At 39.6% G+C, this 20,939-nt stretch overlaps 1 protein-coding gene across 4 annotated transcripts in view; it reads left to right on the top strand.

Annotated features, from left to right (window-relative positions):
* The first annotated feature begins 7,351 nt into the window (after nt 1-7,351).
* The window catches only part of CPEB4 (cytoplasmic polyadenylation element binding protein 4), a 62,250-nt gene continuing 48,662 nt past the window's right edge, over nt 7,352-20,939 (top strand). For 3 of the 4 annotated variants that reach the window (XM_004679232.1, XM_004679233.2, XM_004679234.2), the window contains exon 1: nt 7,352-9,890. In XM_004679232.1, the coding sequence (XP_004679289.1) occupies nt 8,766-9,890 (1,125 nt within the window). In that variant the 5' untranslated portion in view covers nt 7,352-8,765. The remainder of the gene's footprint in view (nt 9,891-20,939) is intronic. The other variant, XM_012722472.1, reaches the window with a different exon arrangement.

Here is a 20,939-nt window from a genome sequence, read left to right on the forward strand (position 1 = left end):
GAGCTGGTGGAAACTCAAGTTTTTCAGGATGCTTGGAACAATGCCGTTGTAGAGTTGCAAGAGATGCTGCTGTAATGCCTTGCAGGTGTCAGGACATCAAATGCACGGGATGTCACATTAAGGAGGCTGGCAGTGTCATTCAGACAATGGATTCTTCCATGGGGGTGGGGGGGAGGGTGGGCATGAGATGCACAGACCAGACAGTACATACTCTGGAATCACACAATGAGAAAGTTTGTGCCTTTCCCATTAGTTTTCAGTCTTTCTAATTATGTAAAGAAGTTCTTTTGAAAGGGCCAAGTCTTTAGCACTTTTCTAAATGTAGGGCTCTTCTTCTTCTTCATTTTTTTTTTTTTTTTAACAAAAAGAAAGAAGGCCTGAGGGCCGGGATCTTTGATGTACATAGAAGATCTTGTTGCCATTCCTTTTTTATTTTTCTTTTTATTAAAAATTGCTGTTTGGGCCCTCCCTGGTGGCGCAGCGGGTTAAAGCACAGCACTGAGAATCTGAAGCCACTTCCGCATGAGTTCGATTCCCGCCTGCCGCCTGCCCCGGAGGAGACCACATGGCGAGCCAGACCTCTCCTGACCCGCCTGCTGCTTCCCTCAGCAGTGTACTTTGTCAATCTGCCTGTTCTGCTCCCCGCTCTGTCTCTGGTGAAGCCTCTCACCGCCCCTGAGCCTCTGGCCTGTACCCCAGTTCTGTATGCACAAATAAATAAATAAATCTTTAAAAAAAAAAAAATTGCTGTTTGGTTATAGCCAGTGATAGTAGGTTTTTGTTTAAAGTGGTAAATCAGGTTGCCTTGAACAAGTTCTCAAGTGATTTTAAAGGGCCGACTTAATGAAAAATATGAAATAAGGATAGTGCAGGGCCTACTCTCAGCCATATGGTGAAAAATGTGATGCTGAAATGAAAATCACTTAATTTTGGAAAATACAGTTGAGTACATCAGGAAGATGCTGAAAGTACTTAACCATAGTGTAATGTAATTAGATTTCCCAGGTAGAAAGATTCAGGATAGCCAGGTATTCAGTCTGAAGATTGGCATTTATATATACATATACATATATGTACACATATATGTATATATATATAAAATCTTAGAGAGAAATGATCAGGCATGAACTAAAGCAGAAGTTGGGAACAAAGAGAAGATGCTGAAGAGAAAATATGAAGAAAGCCTGCTATCCAACTGGAGGAGGATAGGGGGACAAAGGGAGGGGTTTACAGTGCCCCTAAGTTGACCCAGAGAATGCATCAGAACACCATTGAGTGAGACAGCAGGAGGCAGACTCAGGCTGGACACATCAAAATAAGGCCCAGTCAAAACCAAGTGGGAATGGCCTGTGGGCCACTGCTTGTAGAAGTATGTTCATCAGCAACGTCATTATCCCGAAAACGTGTGAGAAATGAAAATTCTTGACTCTATCCTACACCGGTTCAATTAGAAGTTCTGGTTTGCTTCAACTAGTCCTCCAGATGATTCGGATGCATGATAAAATAGGATCATTGAGTAGAGGAAAGAGTTCTGAGACAAGATACCTTGGGAAAATAACTGAGTTATTTTAGACAAGACCCTTTTCTTGAACTCAGTCCACACAACTGCGAAATGAGGGCATTGACTTGGTGCAGTGGCAGCAAGGCATGGGCACATTCTCAGTCGATTCAGGCAGACAGAGAAAGGTGAGTCCTGGGCCCCTCGGTGGGGTTTTCAAGATTGTAGTGATCTTTCTACACCACTTGTAGTGAGGCAACTAGATACAGGGCAGGCAGCCTCCCAACTCCTGGTGAATCTTCACTCTTCCTGTGCTCTCTGGTGTTTTCTTGTGGTCTCCACTGTTCTCTGCTGAACAGGCCTCTGTCACTGCCCTTATATGCCCAGTCTCTGAGTTCAGGGGCACCCTCTCATGCATGCCCACTCCAAGTGCCATGTCAGGCACGCGTGTAGACCACAGGTGTCGATCATAGCTGCTTATGGTGGGATGGCAGAAAAAAAACTGACAACTTTCATTTACTCTACACTTGGCTATGTAAGACCTCAGGTAGGTAACAAAATCTCTCTAGTCTCAGTGCCTCACCCCAAAGTATCTGCCTTCTTTATCTTCTTTGGTAACAGAATGTCAATTTTTAACTAAGTACCTGGTGTCAAATAAACACCATAATTCCCAGTCTCTTTTGCCAGTAAATATGGCCATCTGGCCAAGTTCTGGAGCAATGGAGGAGAATGGAAGTGATGTGTACGTCTTCTATAAAGTTTGTTCATAGAAAAGGGCTATCTCTTTTTTTCATCTTTTTCTCCTTCTTTTGAAATCTGATCTGAAATACAGACATCATGGCTGGAGCTTGATCAGCTAAGTTGGGTCATAAGGCACAGTTACGTTTTGAGGCGGAACAGCAATGAGACAGAAGGAATCTGGTTTCTGATAACTTCTTGCAGCCATACACCAGCCCTACCTTGACTCTCCCAAATGCCTTTCACGTGAGAAAGGAACTTTTTGTGTTAGCCTTTATTATTTTTGTTTTTCTGTGTGCTTACATTCTTACGAGAAAACCTCTAATGCCTAATAACTCAGTGAAAAAATACTATAGAAAAACTTATTCAGCATGTTTTGGAGGCAGGGGTTGAGAATGTGCATTTGATAGGCTCCCAGGGAAATTGATGTAAACTGAAGTTGGAGGTTGGATGCTTATGAATCAGCCCCTATTATTGTTGTTCTTTAGTAACATGCATTCTTCAAAAATAGGGGGGCAAGAAATGTGGACATAAAAGGAAAGGACATCTTTAGTGTGCTTTTATATAGATGACTTTCTTTGATCCTTTATTGCTGAAGGGTTCCAATGTGAAACTAATTTGGTAGTAAAAATTCCTGCTGAAAGGAAATCATCAGATGAACTGGACCAGTGCCTGTGAGTTTATGGCTGTGTGGGGGCTAGAATTTTGGTTTCTGACTCCCATCTCTGGTTCCTGCTTTTTCCCTGCGATCTCTGAAAACCTTTATTTATTTATTTATTTATTTTCAGAATCACAGGTGAAAATCCTCCAGCCTAGCCACAGGGTGTGAGAAGGCAGCTGTTCCGCAGCACGGCCAATGACCATGTTTGATACAAGGAAGTTAAATGTGTCCAATCAAAACAGTAAGGGGCAATCTAGGTCAGCAACCTGTCCACATAGGCGATTGGAGCCACAAAAGATTCCAAGTCATGCCATGTGATGGAGGTCACCCTTTGGAAGGTCAACTCCCTGTTCCAGCTCACCTAAATCATTGCCAGGATATGGTGATATCAAGCAGAGCATGTCTGTGTCCTAGACCTTTCCAAACTATTTGTTCAGTAACAATGCATTGGAGAACTGGCTTCACCACTCTCACCAAAATGGCTTGTTAACTATGGACGCTATGTGAGTGATAATACCGTAAATGGGGAGGCAAGAGGAAAACAGTGTTTAAAATGGTGTACAGGTTATAAACAACAAAGGAGAAAATGTAACCCAAAAATCAACTGTAAAAATAAAAACCCACAATGGCACTCGGTCAATAATCATGCACTCTCTAATACTGGAACAGGATGAAGATCAGAGGTGAGGGTCAATAAAACATGCGTGTGGCGGGGGGGGGGGGGCTCAATTTTCTTGCTACCATCTTGCCTTCTGGCAGTGAACTTTCAGTTACTCTTGGAAATGAGCCTATTCCAAAAGTAACTTCTTTCTCCTCTCTGCCTGTAGCATCACAGGGCCTTTGAATATTGTCATATTTTTTTCATTTCAGTAAAATATATATACCATGATTACATTAGAATACTTATTAACACTGCCAGGCAAAGCAATTGCTGGGATGCAGGGGGCTGGACCATACATGGGTCCAGACTTGTCTTTTCTCTATAGCTCACTATTTGAAATAGCCCAAGGACACAATGCCCTTCAATTCCACTACAAAAAGTTCTGGGACCATCAACTCTAAAAGAATCAATTGCTTTACATATTTCTGTATGCAAAATAAGCATAGTTGCGTGTAATTTATGGTACTATTTAGGGGCTGTTTTTTTGTATGGCTGTCATATTTTCATCATGTGCCTCTGACTGATGGAAAGGCTTGGAAGCAGGGTTTCTGAATTGTACAATTCCATAGGGTGACATTCACGTAATGATCTGTGGTACTTTAAGGAGTTGTGCAGTACACAATCTAGACAGCCTTGGGTAGTGGCCTTGATTGCTGAAGCATCAGACCAGCCGCTCGGGAGCTGGGAGCTTGGGTGTGTTCTGTTGGAAGGCTGACAATATAGACTTCAAGAGCAGTGGTAGAGGACATCAGAACTGGAGTGGGGCAGAGTTCACTTTGTGTGATTATAGGGCGAGATTTCTATCATTTGCCAAGCTTTAAAAAAGTCTGGTGAAGGAGATATTAAGGTCCTGCTTCCTGGGAGGCTCCAAGTTTTGGGTGTGGTTGACCTCAAACCCCAGAGTAGGCTGGGCAGTCGCCAGCAAAGGTACATACATTTACCAACCTACAACTTCTTAGAAGGTGTGTCAGCCCTCACCAGACCGGAAGGGAGGGAGTAGATGTAGTTTTAATCTAGTAACCTCTTAACATTTGGGCAGAACTGACTTTTTTTCTGTGAAAAGGACCACAACCTTTACAGTATACATGCTCTATGGGAGGAGTTCTCTTCTGCCAGCAGAGTGTTTAAGACACTCACCTGCAACCAACTGGAAATCCCTTTGAAGGTCCTAAACAGAACTACTGAATTAGTGTCATGGTTATCTGGGCCAATTTCTGAGTCTAGAATGTTTCCAAGATGTGCAACCCTGAGCTGGGAAGACTGGGTTACTGAGTAGTCAACTGATCCAAGAGAATTGCTTTATTCTTTCTTTTCCCATGCTCCTACTCTTAACAGCCTGACTGGGGTCTACAGTAATCATCCTACCTTCAGCCCAGCCCAAACCTACCACCCACACTTGATTTAGCTTTAAAAGATCAGTCTGACCTAGCAACACCCTGACTGGCGCTCAGGCATACGTCCTCCCTCTCAAAATCAGCACAGGTTCCTGGATTCTTTCATGCACGCAGCTGTTTCAAGGCTAAAGACACGTATAACGTGGTGCTCTGCTGGAATATGTTAATAAGGGACTGAGATTTTTGAAAATCTCACAGGAGCCCAGCACTTCACCTGTATCTTAAATCATTTAACGACCCAGAAAGGGAGGAGTTGGAGACTTTAGAGGTGATATCCAAAGTTGCTCAATTAGGAAGTAATAGAGCTGTGATTCAAATTCCAACTGTTAGATTCTAAAGATGGTCCTCTTTTTTTCCAAGTCATTGGATGCCATTTTAGCCACTGAGAATTGGTAGCTCCAAAAGACTCTCAACCATCTGCCGGGCACTCAACATTTATTTGTTCATTCAATAAATATGTCCTGAGTCTGCTCTGTGCTAGACCTTTGGCTGGCTACAGGGGACACAAAGATAAATCAGACACAACCTCTGCCCTCAAGAAACAAAGCCACTGACAACCAGCAGTAATTAAAAGACAGGAATTTACAAGAGAGAGGGGCAGTCAGGGAAAACCATTTTAGAGGAGTGAACCAGCTAAGTCTCAAGTTATATTCACTGGTGTGGAATTAACAATAAGGTTCAGACTCACCCTACACTCAAAGAACTTGCAGTAAGTGCAGAGATAGGACTCACATTCATGCACAATGAAAGACAGTAAAATCATGGAGTAAGGCCCCAAACAGGTGTTTTACACCTAAGTGTTGGAGAATTGAGAAACTGAGACAGCAGAAATTGGGGCCACTGAGGGGAGACCGTAGGAATGAAATGGAAGCTTTCTCTGCTCATAAGATAGCTTTATTATCTTTAATTTTTCTTTTTTCATTAATCTTGCTATACTCAGTTGTAGCTCTAATCCCTCCCCCTGGTCCCCCATTATTTATTCCTGCTAAAAGAAAACTCTCAGTATTCCACATCTTTAGAGCTTGTGCTGAGACCAAAGCATTATCCTAGACCGTGATAGTGATCATAGTGGTAGGGGGTGTATAAAGATAAACAAGAAGACCTGGGGCCCTTGAACAGGCAGTGAGTAACCTAAAAGGCAAATCTGAGAGAGATGAGCTTCAAATTGAAACCAGAGAGAAAGAAATCATTCAGAGAAAGGGGAACTATCATTTAGGGAAGATTTCATTGTAGCTTGTTTGTTCATTTATTTCTTCAGCATTAATTCACTGATGCTTCCTATTCCTCTAAGGGCCCACAGATGAGCTCAAGCCTGGGAGTTAATGCCATGCTACAATATAATGTGAATCCAAAAAAAGAGCTGTACATAGGGTCTTGGATACTCATACAAAAATTCAGAAGACAGAGTTGATAGCTTTCCAACTGATTCCTCAAACGAATTAGGAACTTACTAAATGGAGATGAACGGGAAAAGGGCATGTAAAACGGCACAGAATATTTGGAACTTCCTGACTGGGGCAGAAGAAGATGTGGTGTTAAGACATACTGCCTTCACAGTGGAAATGCCTTGAATAAGAAAATGAATTTGGATTTTTTCATAGAAGTAGTGACCAGCCATTGACGACATAGAAGAAGGTAAGGGCCATACAATTTTCCTTGTAAATGTCTCCCAGGTACAGTGCATAAGGTGCACAGGACCAGGATGGAGTTGGGTGCTAAGCTGCAGACGCCTAAAGCAGCTAATCTTTGTGCCTGAGAGACAGCACCAGACCCGGTGCCAAGAGGAGCTAAGACATTGGGGGGTAGGGATGGAGAGAGTCTAGAAGGTGAAGGGAGAGGTCCCTGTGAGGTCTACATTCAGGACAAGGACAGACGCTATTCTAGGCACCACACAGCTGCTGGGAAGACCCGCCTCCCCTTCCAGATCCCTCTGGGGCGGAGCTGGGGCTCCAGCACGTGACGCCTGGGGAGCCACTTTTACTGTGGGCAGTCCTCCAGTGCACAGGTGGATTCACGGGTCGCCATTCCAGTCCCCAATATCTTGCGTCTCTGCAGTGCTCGGGCAATCTCATCCACTTCCGCACTTCCCTCTTTCTCCTTCTAGAAAGCCAAGTTATGGGAGACAAACAGTGAAGGAGTCCTTTGCCCACACTAAAGATGGCGACCTGCTGCGCTCCCCCCCGTCGGGAGGAGCGGGCTCCAAACGCCAGGCCTCACTAGGCGAGGTGCAGACGGAAGGGGCGTCTTTCGAGGTAACTTTTTGACCTTCCTAGGAGGAGACCTGAGTCTAGGGGCGTGGCCTAGTCTAGATTCTAACAACTGATTGGCTTCTCAGCAGGTGGGCGGGGCATCCGCGGCACCCCACCCCTCCCTCTTCGAACCGGAAGTGTCTCTCGGTCTTTCCAGCTGGTTGTCATTTCACTCGGCTTGGTCCTGAGGAGAAGGACTCAGCCGCGGCTCCGGGACCCGGGCACCGGGAGGCGGTGGCGGCGGCGGCGGCGGCAGCGGCGGCGACAGCAGAGGAGGAAGAGAAGGAAGAAGGAGAGAAACAGTAGAGCCAGGCGGAGTCCGCAACAACGACAGCGGGGACTGCGGGACCGGGGTAAAGCGACGGCAGCGGCGACGACGACGGCCCAGCAACCGTGAGGAGAAACAAAAGCCTTCTAAATTATAGTTTCTTTAAAAATCGGGGGGAAAAAAGAGAGAGAGCGCAAAGGGGAGAGGCCCTTCTCGTTTAGAACAACTATACTAGTGGGTTTTTCCTTTTTTTTTTCCTCTTTTTTTCCCCCTGCGGAGAATCGAACTGAGAGAACTGAACAAACCGTCCCTGGGTCCCATGAGGGAAAAAAATCCCGGAGCCGCAGAGAGGGGAAGAGGCCGAAACCGCAGGACCTTCCAGGTCGCCCCCTTGATCCCCGCACCCCGGGGTCGCCAGCTCGCCCTGATTGAGTCTCGCTAATCCCTCCTGATCACTACCCCCGCACGAGGGAGAAACGGGTGTTTCCAACCCATTTCATGGGGGAGAGGAGGCCAGGGGCAGCCCAGGAACAGCGACCTCAGCAAGATCTGCACCCAGAGCCTCAGGAACAGCCTAAGAGGCCAAAACTGCACCCCGTGAAAGAGCAGAAACAGGACCAGGAACAGCAGAAACCTCCCTGCAATCATCCTTCCATTAGTCAAAGCTGATTTCCTCTCCCACAACCAGGAATTCACTTCCCACCCCCAGATAACCTAATATAATCTATCTATATATAAATATATATAATATATAATGTTCTTAAATTATTCCTGATTTTTTTTTTACCCAAGCTGCCAAGAAAAGAACGTATTCTCTCCCTTTAGCCCTATTCTAATTTTTATGTGAGTGAATCTAAACTGCTGAGGAAGACCATATGTGATTGTTAAATTATATATATATATATTTTTACTCCGCGCAATGCTTATTCTTCTACATCCATAGATGCTTGAGAAGCTGTGTTTTTGTCATTCATGTACATTTTCCTTTGGAAAAAGAAAGCGCCTATTTTACTAACCAAAGACTTGATTTTTACCCTCTTCGTTTTTATTCCCTCCTAGAAATAAGCCCAGTTGGATTCATGTCAACCTTTTAAGACATTTTTTTTAGTTTATATTTTTTTTCTTTCTGAGACCAGAATTCCAAATCAAAACTATCTAGGGTGATAAGCTGCAATCTTTGAGCTAGCTATAAATAAGACATTTCAAGCCAACAAACATTTTGAGTAGAGGATAAAGAAGGCGTGAGACATCAGGTTGTCATTTTTTATTGCGAGATTCTGATCCTAAAAATAATAAATGGGGGATTACGGGTTTGGAGTGCTAGTGCAAAGCAATACTGGGAACAAATCTGCTTTTCCAGTCAGATTCCATCCACATCTGCAGCCTCCACACCATCACCAAAATGCCACCCCCAGCCCTGCTGCTTTTATAAATAATAACACAGCTGCCAATGGCAGCAGTGCCGGGTCAGCTTGGCTCTTTCCTGCTCCAGCGACCCATAATATTCAGGATGAGATCTTGGGGTCAGAAAAGGCAAAAAGTCAGCAACAGGAACAGCAAGACCCTCTAGAAAAGCAACAGCTCTCACCCAGTCCAGGTCAGGAAGCTGGAATACTCCCTGAAACTGAGAAGACGAAATCGGAAGAAAATCAAGGGGACAATTCTTCCGAAAATGGCAATGGGAAGGAGAAAATTAGAATCGAATCCCCTGTGTTAACAGGGTTTGATTATCAAGAAGCCACGGGGCTAGGTACTTCGACCCAACCCTTGACATCCAGTGCGTCCTCCCTTACTGGTTTCAGTAACTGGTCAGCCGCGATAGCGCCTTCTTCCTCTACAATCATCAATGAAGATGCAAGTTTCTTTCACCAGGGAGGGGTCCCTGCTGCTTCGGCTAATAACGGTGCTCTGTTGTTTCAAAATTTCCCCCATCATGTCAGCCCTGGCTTCGGAGGCAGCTTCTCCCCACAGATCGGGCCTCTGTCACAGCACCACCCTCATCACCCTCATTTCCAGCATCATCACAGCCAGCATCAGCAGCAAAGGAGGTCTCCTGCCAGTCCCCATCCCCCACCTTTCACACATAGAAATGCTGCTTTTAACCAGCTGCCTCACTTGGCGAATAATCTTAACAAACCGCCCTCTCCGTGGAGCAGCTACCAGAGTCCTTCTCCAACACCATCATCTTCCTGGAGCCCAGGAGGTGGCGGATACGGTGGCTGGGGAGGTTCCCAAGGCCGAGATCATCGCAGAGGGCTGAATGGAGGAATAACGCCTCTGAACTCCATCTCGCCTTTGAAGAAAAATTTTGCAAGTAATCATATTCAGCTCCAGAAGTACGCTCGCCCCAGCTCTGCCTTTGCGCCTAAATCCTGGATGGAAGATAGCTTGAACAGGGCTGACAACATTTTTCCTTTTCCGGTAAGATTATGTTCCACTAATACATTAAGATGAATAAGGAAATGGCATGGTGTAATAGCTATTTAACGACGAGATTTTGAATTGTCCACATTCCTATTGGAACTCCTCTGAGAAAATGAATTAATTGCCAGATACTGTTCTGGTGGGAAAGGAGTGCAATTTGGAGCAAAATACTCAGTTTCTTTGGCGAATGTTTTAAGTGTAATCTTTCCATGGACAAATTGTATGAATTGACATAATTATGAATACCAGGTAGATAGTGATGTCATAATTACCAGCCATAATACCCTTCTAGCCTGACAAGAGAATCAGGGTTGGCTTTTCTCAGCTTATTTAGGTGAGAATAAATAAAAACATAGATAAAAATTGTGGAAACTGATGAACATTTTCTGCCCATATACAGCAACTGCATAAACCAAAACACTTCTTTTCCACTATAAAGTAGTGACTCATTGAAAACCAACTACTGAATTATAATTTTCTCACTGGTTACATCTGGAATGTTTCTGAACCTTGCAATCTGAACAAGTGTGAAGTTTTCAATTCTGCAATTCCTCTTAAACCTCTTTAAGATTCTGGCCTGCCTTGTGTCAGCAAAGACTGCTAGAGGAATGATGGAAATGTTTTCCTCATCCCCATTTATTTTTGAGTACAGTAAAACTGTTGATCTCAGAGTAACTGTTTTATGATGCCTTTCACCCATTTGTTTGTTTTCCAGTGTTAACTCTAGGGGTGTAGATAATTAAACTGTTCCTAAAAATAGATCTAGGCAAAGATCACTTGTCTTTTCTTGCTGGCCACCATTATACCCTTGTTCTATAAGCATCATGCTGTTTGATGATTCTTTATAAGGAGCAGCCAGTTTAGCTGACAGAAGATAAAGGGAATTTCATAAATTAACTGAATTTCAAATGCCCGACTAAAACTGTATACTTTGGGGGTATGGCCATTTGTATGTGTTAGGAAATTTACATAGGAGAATAAGCAAACATTGAATCTGTCATTAAACAACCCCACAAGATAAAGTCTGTTATTAGCTCCATTTTACATATGAGAAAATTGAATATTAGAAAGATATAATAATCTGAGAACACAGCCAATAAGAGTACAAACTATAGGTTAAAAAAACACAAGAATTAAAAATATCCATGTCATCATGTATGCACGTGCTACTAACATAAGGACTAAAACAGATTACAAAATAGTTGCATGTCCTCAAATATGATGTCAGCACAAGCAAAATTGTCTGTTGTAATAAATAATTTGCCTAACAGGAGGGGAAGTTCTCTAAGAGAATCCTATGTCATTCCATGGAATTAAATAACCCATCCCTAAGGATTCAGATGTAATGCTTAGGATTTATCTTTCTTGAATTATTAGTTTTAGAATTTTAAAAATAATTTTTAACTTAGCTGTCAGAAAGCTGTTGGCTTTTGCATTTAGAAATGGTTATTACTGAGACTGATTAGTAATTACTATGCTTTAGAGGCCAGGAAAAAGGCTAGTTGAGATAACCTCATGAAGTCTGTTTTTTCAAAGTTGTTTTTGGTATTCCGTTGGCCATAAATTTAAAGGAAATTGAAAGCAAAGGTAATTTTTTATGAATTATTAATATATTGATGATTAAAAAAATCTTAGATGGTATTCTGTGCATTTTAACTGGATTAATTTTTAGCTCAGCATTGAACAGTTTTCTTTCTTATTTTGCTGCTAGACACTGACACAGTGAACTTACATGACTTCAGGGCTCCTTGTCCATTCTCAATTCACCCACTTTTGATACAGGTTTTCTTCAGGAAAATTATAATTTTGGAAAATGAATAAATTGCACATATTCAAATTAGTGGTACTTTTATGGGCTACTCGAATGTATTTGACCTGTGAAATATTTTCAGTCATCCATAATTTTTTAAAGGTTAATCTGGTTTATGAAATAGTAATAATAATACAGTAGACTAATATTGGTAGTAAAAGATATTGTTAGAAAGTAACTCCTTCTTAGAATTGTTGTCTGTTGTACTGAGGATGAAAAAAGGATGAGTAAGTGTATCTGACTCAAATATGGTTAGAAAATTGTTTATTTCTGTTCAAAAAGTGTGTGTGTGTGTGTGTGTGATAGAGACAGAGAAAGAGAAGGGGGTGAGTTGAGAGCAAGTAGTATTGGGGTGCTTTGAAAGTCACAGTAGAATTAAGTGATTTGAGAAAATCTTTAATGACAAGAAATTCCTAATTGAGTTTTGAAAAAAATCTTAAGAAATTAGTAAACTGACTACTATGGTAATTATTTAAATGAATACAGTTGTGTTTTTTATAACAATTATTCTTTTAGGTTTTTTTGGTAAGAAAACATTTTGATTTGATATGAATGGCTTGGTTAAATTTGATATGAAAAACTTGAAGGAACATACATTAGAGCGTATTTGACTGGGAGCCAGGAAAACTAGTTTGTGGTCTGGACTTTATTCTTATCAAAGCATTTGGGGACCTCAATTTCAATTGCTGTTAGAAAAACTTATTTAGGTGTTAACGAGAAGATCTTGAGATAGCAATTATCATGAAATTATTCACTCACAAGACATACCTCTTGGTCATTATAGGAGGTCCCCCTTCACAAAGACATCAGGTAAGAGGGTGGGAGAGTACCTCCCCAAAAATGTGTCAGATGAGAGGAAATTGTGAATAATTGGTACATGATGATCAGAAGCTGATTTAAAGTTTTGAAAGTGAAAAGAAGTGAATATATTTGTCAAGTCTAAATTGTTAAACTTTAGGGAATAGTCAAGTCAGTACTTTCTTGGTTGTTTGCCTCTAGTATTCTACACACAAACACACAGAGGCCACTGAGCTAGTGCTTTCAAATATGCTATCACACTTCTTACTTAGTATTTCTAAACCTTCTGCATAGTTTGGTTTTATTGTCTTAATTCAAAATGAAAAAAAAAAAAAAAGTCCACATTCACGTGACTCAAGGCTTGATTTGACCCTTATATTAAGGGGAGAAAAGTCCTGCCCATCTTGCCAGATACATCCTGGAATACTGATGTCCAAACCAAATAATATATTGGGGCACTTGCCAATAATTATATTTGAGTATAGCAATTCCTTGGAGCAATGCCTAGATCTTCTGTCTTTACAGGAAAGTAAGAATTTGTGTGGTGTACATGCTGATACCCTCTTATCTGCAGCTCCCAGCTCTGGCTCCCATCCTGGCTAAGAACCAGGAAGTAGGAAAAAGAAAAGGGACAAAATCTGTGTGTCATAAAACCAATCCTAAAATTTGACCGAGAGGGAAAATTTTTAGGAGTTAGAGCCTACTTATTCCTATTTTAGACATTGTCATTACAGATATGTAAAATTGCCTTAACCAGGCAAATCCTGCATGCCTCTTTAATAATGCTCCTTATGTTGTCAGCTTATTGATCCTTAAAATTATTTATGACATCTTATATTTGTAAACAAAGTCACTGTATTGCTTAAATTCTGAAAGTCATGGTGAATTATTAAAAACTGTCTAAAGTACAACCTCATTACATTCTTTGTTTCTTAATATAGTCCCAAAAGGGATCTTTGCGTAGCAAACTTGACTTTTTTTCTTGACAAAACTCACTGCATTTTTTATTTAATTGTTCAAAGAAAATTGTTCTTGCAGAAAAATAAAGCATTTTTCATCATGATTTATAGCAATGAATCATTTTTTAAATTCAAATTTAGTGTATATTCTCATCACATTTTGAATTTTTGAAACAGGAGTTCCCCTTTCAGATTTTCAGAAAATACTTAATAGATAGGAAGGTAAAGATGTAGATTCTATTTTTAGTCACTTTTTGAAGGTGAAACTTGAAAGGATATTTCCAAGGCCAAAAATGTAGTGGAGTGAAGCACAGGCTCTGGATCCAAACAGACTTAATTTGGATTCTGAATTCTAATTAGCTGTGTGACCTTGAGCAAATTCCTCATCAAGATAATAATACCTAACAGTTGAAGGGCTGTTGGGGGTACCATAAGCATGTGGCCATATCTGGGAGCTTACTTTTTTTTTTTAATTTAAACTGTAGCTCTTCAATATTGAATAAAATCATGAAATTAATTACAAATATAGTATGAACATCTATCAAAAATTTTAACAGTCCTTACTGTTGCTTATCACCTTATGTATACTTTGTTTCTCTTTAATACTCCTTTGAATAAGTAGATATAACCCAGGACACAGATACAACAATTAGTAGAATTATCAATTTTCTTGAAGAGAAGTATTATAATTGTATGCATAACTAAATATTCATTAGTATTGGCAGCTTGTATCTTTTAGCATTTTAAAAAATTTTGCTTCTAGTTGTTACTTTAAGAAATTTAGAACTTTAATTACCTCTGAATATGTAAAAGAAATTATATTTTAACAGAGGATTTGTGGCTTCTTTGATAAGAAATGGAAAAGTTATCATAAATTTGGATTGAACATATTTTAGCCTTCCTCCTGGAATTAACTTTTCTTTCTTATATTTTCATTTATTTAGCTAGCCTATATTTATTGAGTGCTATGTTCCAGTGTAGGCATAGAACAAAAGATTTTTTTTAAAGATTATTTATGCATATAGAACTGGGGTACAGGTCAGACGTGCAAGGGTGGTGAGAGAGGATTCACCAGAGGGAGCAGAACAGGCAGATTGACCAGGTACACTGCTGAAGGGAGCAGTGGACAGGTCTAGAGAGGTCTTACCTCCTGGGTGGGGATCGAACTAATGCTGAAGTGGCTTTAGCTTCTTAGTGCTGTGCTTTAACATGCTGCACCACTGGGAAGGTCCAGAACAAAAGAGTTTATAAAACTTTTGATTTGATTTATAATGTGTTTATAGCCTATACTAGTCTTTGAATGATTCAGCTTTGCATTTTTTTTCTTATAAGCAAATCGGCAACAAGCCCAATTGTTTCATTTCATTTTAACCCATGAGATGTTTAAACGCTGAGCCAACTAACAGACCCAACTGTAGGTATAGCTAAAACAATATACAAATGGAATTTCCAAATATTTATTAATAATCACACTTATAAATATGTACTGTATACATGGGCTTTATGTTTACTGTACCATAAAAGGCAGACAAACCTATATGTAGCAGGACTCAGTTCCCATTACATGTCAGGGAAAATTCCCATTAGCCATTATCTCCACTTACAGGTCCTCTCTTGTGTTTACAAACTGAATTACTATTAAAGTTGAAAGACATAAGCTGTACAAGTATTGTATTTAGATTGCACAATATCTATTTGCTGAATATTTACCAGTTAGAGTCAATCATTATTTTTATAAGTAAATTATAGTTAATCTTCCAGTATTACACACTTTAAACCCACATTTATATTTAAATATTATGTAACATACTTTTAATAATAGTTCTTCCAGGTGTTTTTGAAGAATGCATCTGGTCATAGTCAATAAAATAGCTGCTGTCATCCTACTGTCTGTAAGAACTTTCCAAAAAACAAAAACACCCTCCATATAAGAATATTACTACTCTGAAAAACCTAACTATAGTACGGAAGTCAGGCCCAGGTTCTAAATATGATTCTGCCACCTACCAGCTGTACAGGCTATCTAAATGTTCCTTTTGCTTCATTTTCACATTTCTTTTGTTTGGTGTGTTTGAAGATGGAATCAAATTTGTTTAAATTGACTTCCAGAAAATTCTCTTGTTATGTGAAAGCAAGTCATGCAATTGAAATATTAATTCAAAATCTTTTGAATAGCACAGTTTATTAAAATGTGTAAACCATTGTATAACCAGTGTATGGTAATTTGAGCTTCTTTTAAAGAAAGCCTTTATAAACTGAACTATGAATTTTAAAATGCAGTTCCTGACTTAAATGATATTGGGAATCAGGCTGTGAGATTGAAAATGAGATGATATGTTCATTTTCTTGATTACTTTTGGCAATTCCAGTGGTCAACTGGTTTCTCTCTTTTCGTTTGATAAAGATTTTTTTCTGCAGCATGTCTTTTAACATTCTCATAATTGGAAAATATTAGCATATTCAGTAGTAGACAAATAGTACAGTGAAGCCACATGTACATGTAACCTGGCTTCAACAGTGAACAGCTCCTGAACAATCCTCCTTATCTATTTTACCAACCTTCTCTTCCCCTTGGTGTTCTTTTGAAGCACTTCCCAGATATTGTATCATTTCATCTGTAAATGGTATAATATGTGTCTAAAAGATAAGAAGTTCTTTTTCCCCTTAAACACACTCACACAAATGTTTCCAAGCTGACTTTTAAAGAAAGATAGTGAGAAACTGAAGCAAGGCCCACATCTCTGCTGCACCTGTTCAGCCTGTTTCACCACTGAGTGCTATAATCTCTAAGGAAACCACCATTGGCCTCATCTCCTCCCTTCTGGGAGAGAAGGGTGCTCATGGTCACACAGCCATGCAAAAAGAAAAAGAGAGATCTAATTAAAGCACCCATATACAGCCAGTGACCCCCAACCTAGGACGAAGCCCTGTTTGTCCAGTTTCCCTCTTACTCAGCTTTCCCTTAAGTTTGGCTTTTGTGGACTGGAGAGAAGGACCCCAGGAAGGAGTGAGAATAGAAGCCAGTGCTTTTTCGGTTGCATTTTTGTATGCTTGTCTGGTTTTGTTTTTTAAGAAGAATTTGTTGATTTGGGACCTTTGATAGGGCTTTGCATCAAACTTTTCCCCCTCATATTCTTTACAGACCACAAATGTTTGATGCCTTCACTGTCCCATGCACTGGTAGTCTGGGACAAAGTCACAGGTGCCTCCTCTCTATATGAAGTGTACAGGTCAGATAATTTCTTCCTTTGTGCTTTCGTGTTGGGGAGTGCCTTCTGCTCAGGAAACTGGAAAGCTGAGGATGTGGGCATGGTGACCCTGAGGGTCCAAACAGGCTGAAACTGGGCACGGACTGTTCCTTGAAGTTGCTTTCATGGTTCATCAAAGAGAGGAGATTTCATGGGTGACAAGACATAAGATGGGCCTCAGTTTAGGAATGAACTGCATTTGGGGGGGCCATTCTCTCTATTGACTGTAGACTCTGATTATGCTCAGCCTAACAGAGAGAGAGCACTGACAGCCAAAAATAGAGAATGGCCAGAAGGGCCTTGGTAATTTCATTCTGTAGAGATGAGTGTTAAGAGTTTTAACTTAATTTCCTTAAGTGAATGTTACCTCTTGTTCTTCATAGTTTATAAAGTAGCAGAAATCTTATACTGATATTTTGGGTCTCAAGGGGTTTAAGCTCATTTGTATTATGACAGTGGGTTATGGAAAGCACCACTGAATTAACAGCTGATTTATTCAGATACAAATATTATCTAACATAATATGTTAGTTTCATTTCAGATGCTTTTGCTTTTGCAATGGAGAGAGGGGCCAGAGGGGTTGCTTATTGGATAAGCTTTCTTTGTGCACAAACCATCATTACCGTAGCTCCTTTCTCTTCATCACAATTTTATAAGGGAAGTATTATCCTCATTGGTGCTGATTAAATCAAGGTTCAGAGATACTGCGGAGTCAAAATTGCTTGACAGTAAGTGGTGATTTAAATGTAGGTCTTGGAATAGGTTTTAATTACTTTTCTCTGCCTTGAAAGGTGAACATGTACAACTTGCCAACAATAAGAAGTCTATTGATCTAGGAATGAGTTACTCAAGTCTAGAATGACAGTTTGTATTTTTTCAATATAGTTAAGTTGGTGATAAAAAATGTTTACCACTTCAAGGGTTTCTGGTATTTAAAATGAGTGTTTCATTGAATGAAGGTAGGGAAAAAAGAACATTTTTTTCTAAGGCTTTGTGGAATAATCCGATCCATCAGTTCTCATGAAAGCAAATGAAGTTATTGATTTAATCAGGGTAATACAGTGAAGACATTCATTCATTTAGTTATGGTGTGTAACCTTTACATCTATCCCATTCTTTGCCTTCATTAAAGAGGTCATTAATTAGAAAGTACTGACTGAAAGAACCTATCAGAAGTATGAGATGCTGCTAAATGTGATTTCTCCTACTTCAGGTAATTACCCTTTGACTTTAACCTCTGACACGTATTCTCTGAATCCAGCCCCTCTATACAAGGAAGGATTTCATACCTGGCAGGTGTCAAGTGATTGAAATTTCTGTTTCCTCATAAGGCTCATTTAAATGGACCATTCTGAGCTCCTGCTCTGAAGTCAGCCACCACTTATTGTGTGACTTTGAGGGCAGTTAGTTAACTTGTCATAGATTTGCCTACTAAAATTGTACCCACTTTACATAATGGTTGTGAGATGCCAGTGTATGTAAGTGATGTATAGTTCCTGGGAGGTAAGGTGCCGAAGGAGCTTTAGTCACTTTTATGATGAGGGATGGACCTATTATGTTCTATTCGTAGGCTACAATCAGTGGCCATGGAGATGAGTGGAGTGCCCAGATCAGTGGGTACATAGCCATAACAGAGCTGGTCAATATCCTTCAGGATTCAAAGTGCAGAGAGACACAGGGCAAAGGGACTTACCCTGCACCTGAATGTAAGAATCAATTGAGCATGGAATTTTGAGAATTGGTTACATGGTCAGCTTTTGATGTTTGTGGGGTTATTATTTAATCTAGAAGAGTATTTACATTTTGAAAAATGTTGGATTTAAACTCTCATAGTTACCTTTGATTATTCATGGGTTGTATTGGCATCTCAAACTTCCTATTTATTTTGGCTACATGGTGGCATAGACTTTGCTTTCAAGCGAAAATATTTTCTTTTCTATCTTAACCAGGGAAGTTTAAGGTGGAAGGACATTTCCATAGTCTAGTACAGATACCTCATCTGAGCAGTAATAATCACAGTAATGTCTGTCAGTGGGAAGAGATTGAATAAATTACATTCAATTAATTACATTTGTGTTTCAGATCCAGGTTGATGATGCTGAAACATGAAGTCACTTAAAAAAGAGAAATAATCAGTAATAGTGTTCTTGATGGTTGATGTGCTCAAATTCAACTTGATTGAAATATTTTTTCTAAGTTATGCACCTTGGAGCTTGGAAGAGAGGGCATTGTTTTGGCTTCTGAGAGCAAAGTCTTGCCTTCTTTCGGAAACCTAAAATGGTTCACATAGACCACTCATGGGCTATACTTCATCAGAGCTTGTCAACCAGTATATAAGCTACAGATCACATCCTTAAGTATCCAAGGAAATTAGCTTGTTGAATGGCATTGTTTTTAACTTTTGGTTCTCAAAATGTGGTTCTGGGCTTCACTTGGAAACTTATTAGAAATATGAAATCTTGGATTCTAATGAGACCTGCTGAATAAGAGGCTTCAAAGGTAGAAACAGCAATCTATGTTTTCACGAGACTCCTATATAATTCTGATATATTCTGAAGTATGAGAAACAACAGCTTAGATTAATCATCTGGATGAAAAAAAAAAGCCACAAATGATGACTTTGGTTTGTGGCAATCTAGTTGTTCTTACTGATAGTAATAGACCAATAGGTTCATGTGCTTTTTGTGGCTACTTGTGGAATGTTATGAAAAGCTGTGTCATCAGTTACATATGCTGATGTAGTTCTTTCTATTTTGCTGTGACAGAATTGTCCAGGTGTGTAATAAAGGGATAGGACCTGCTCTTTGAAATACTAATTTGTTTTTTCAGAAGGTTATTTTTATCAACTTTAATTTTCATAGTGACTTGTGTGGTTTTTCCTTTAGAAATTGTCCTGTGAAGTTGAGATGACAGAAACTGAAACCAACTAGTTACTGACCTGCAACTCAATATACTAAATAAAAAAAGATTACAAAACAAAATGAGATCTAACCATTGTAATCAAGTTTGCTTTGCTGAATCTTGAAAATAATAGGTCTTTTGTCTTCATTCTTAAGCTTCTTAACAGTGTTCATTTAAGCTCACATAGTCTACAACCAGAGGCCAGGGTTCAAATCATGCTTCCAGAATAACCTTTATCTAACATTTATTAGGTTATTTAGTCACTCTGAACTTCACTTTTTTGATCTGTGAAATGGAATAATAATGGAACATACCTAATTATATAGGATTGTGAAGCAACAGAGTTTGATAAATATTAACTCAATATTATTGTTACTACTATTATTACCACTTCTTCTGTGGCTGGCACTAGAGAAGGTAGAATTACATAGGTGACAGGTTGTAATTTGCACATGTGTCTGTTATCTCAAAAGGAAAAAGGAAGATAAGGCTTTTCTATGTCTTCCTTTGTTTTTAGTATCTTTGATACCATCCTATATTACCCTTACACACACATTTTGTTCTTTCTTTTGTTTATTGAGTAATTGATTGCCTGCTGCTTGCCAAACACCAACCAGTGTGTTCCTGCCCTTAGGGCCCTGGCAGAATAGTGCATTGTTTATTCAAATGTTTGTCTTAATTAGTCTGGTCCTTTGACTACTATGACCATTACCTTACCCAGGGAAGCATCCCCTGCTTTGGAGTGACACCTGAGCTTGCATTCTAACAGAGCACTAGCCTGTCTATGTGTGTAAGCTGAATTTCCTCAGTCTCCATTTCTATCATTAAAATTAAGACAATTTAATAAAGCACCTAGAACAATGGTAAAGGTGTTTCTGCATGGTTAACATTCCCCATTGGCTGCCCACTGACAACTGGCAATGATGAGTTGAAATTAATATAATTTGATAATATATTTATATACTTTATTGTATTTATTATCTATATTATAATATATAACTTAATAATTTAAGAGTTCCTTTCGCTTTTAATTTGAAATTAGGATATCACCCTTTAATGAATTAAGTTTTTTTTTTTTTGAAAAAGCTTGTTATATTGCATCATATATAGCTTAATGAAAAATGCTGTGACTCTCCTTTGAAGGGTTCCATTGTCATTGATCTGGTACCTTTTTGTGGGCAAAAAAAGTGATGAACTTGTTATTGCTCATTTTCCTTCGTATTTTTGTGTCATCACCATTATTTGAACTGTAAATCTTGGAAGAACACAGAGTATTTTAGGTTATCAGGAAGTTAGAATACAGATGTATTTTGAACCAATTAGAGAACTT

The sequence above is a fragment of the Condylura cristata genome, unplaced genomic scaffold, assembly GCF_000260355.1.
Source record: "Condylura cristata isolate star-nosed mole 26May11 unplaced genomic scaffold, ConCri1.0 scaffold00008, whole genome shotgun sequence".
NCBI classification, from domain to species: domain Eukaryota; kingdom Metazoa; phylum Chordata; class Mammalia; order Eulipotyphla; family Talpidae; genus Condylura; species Condylura cristata.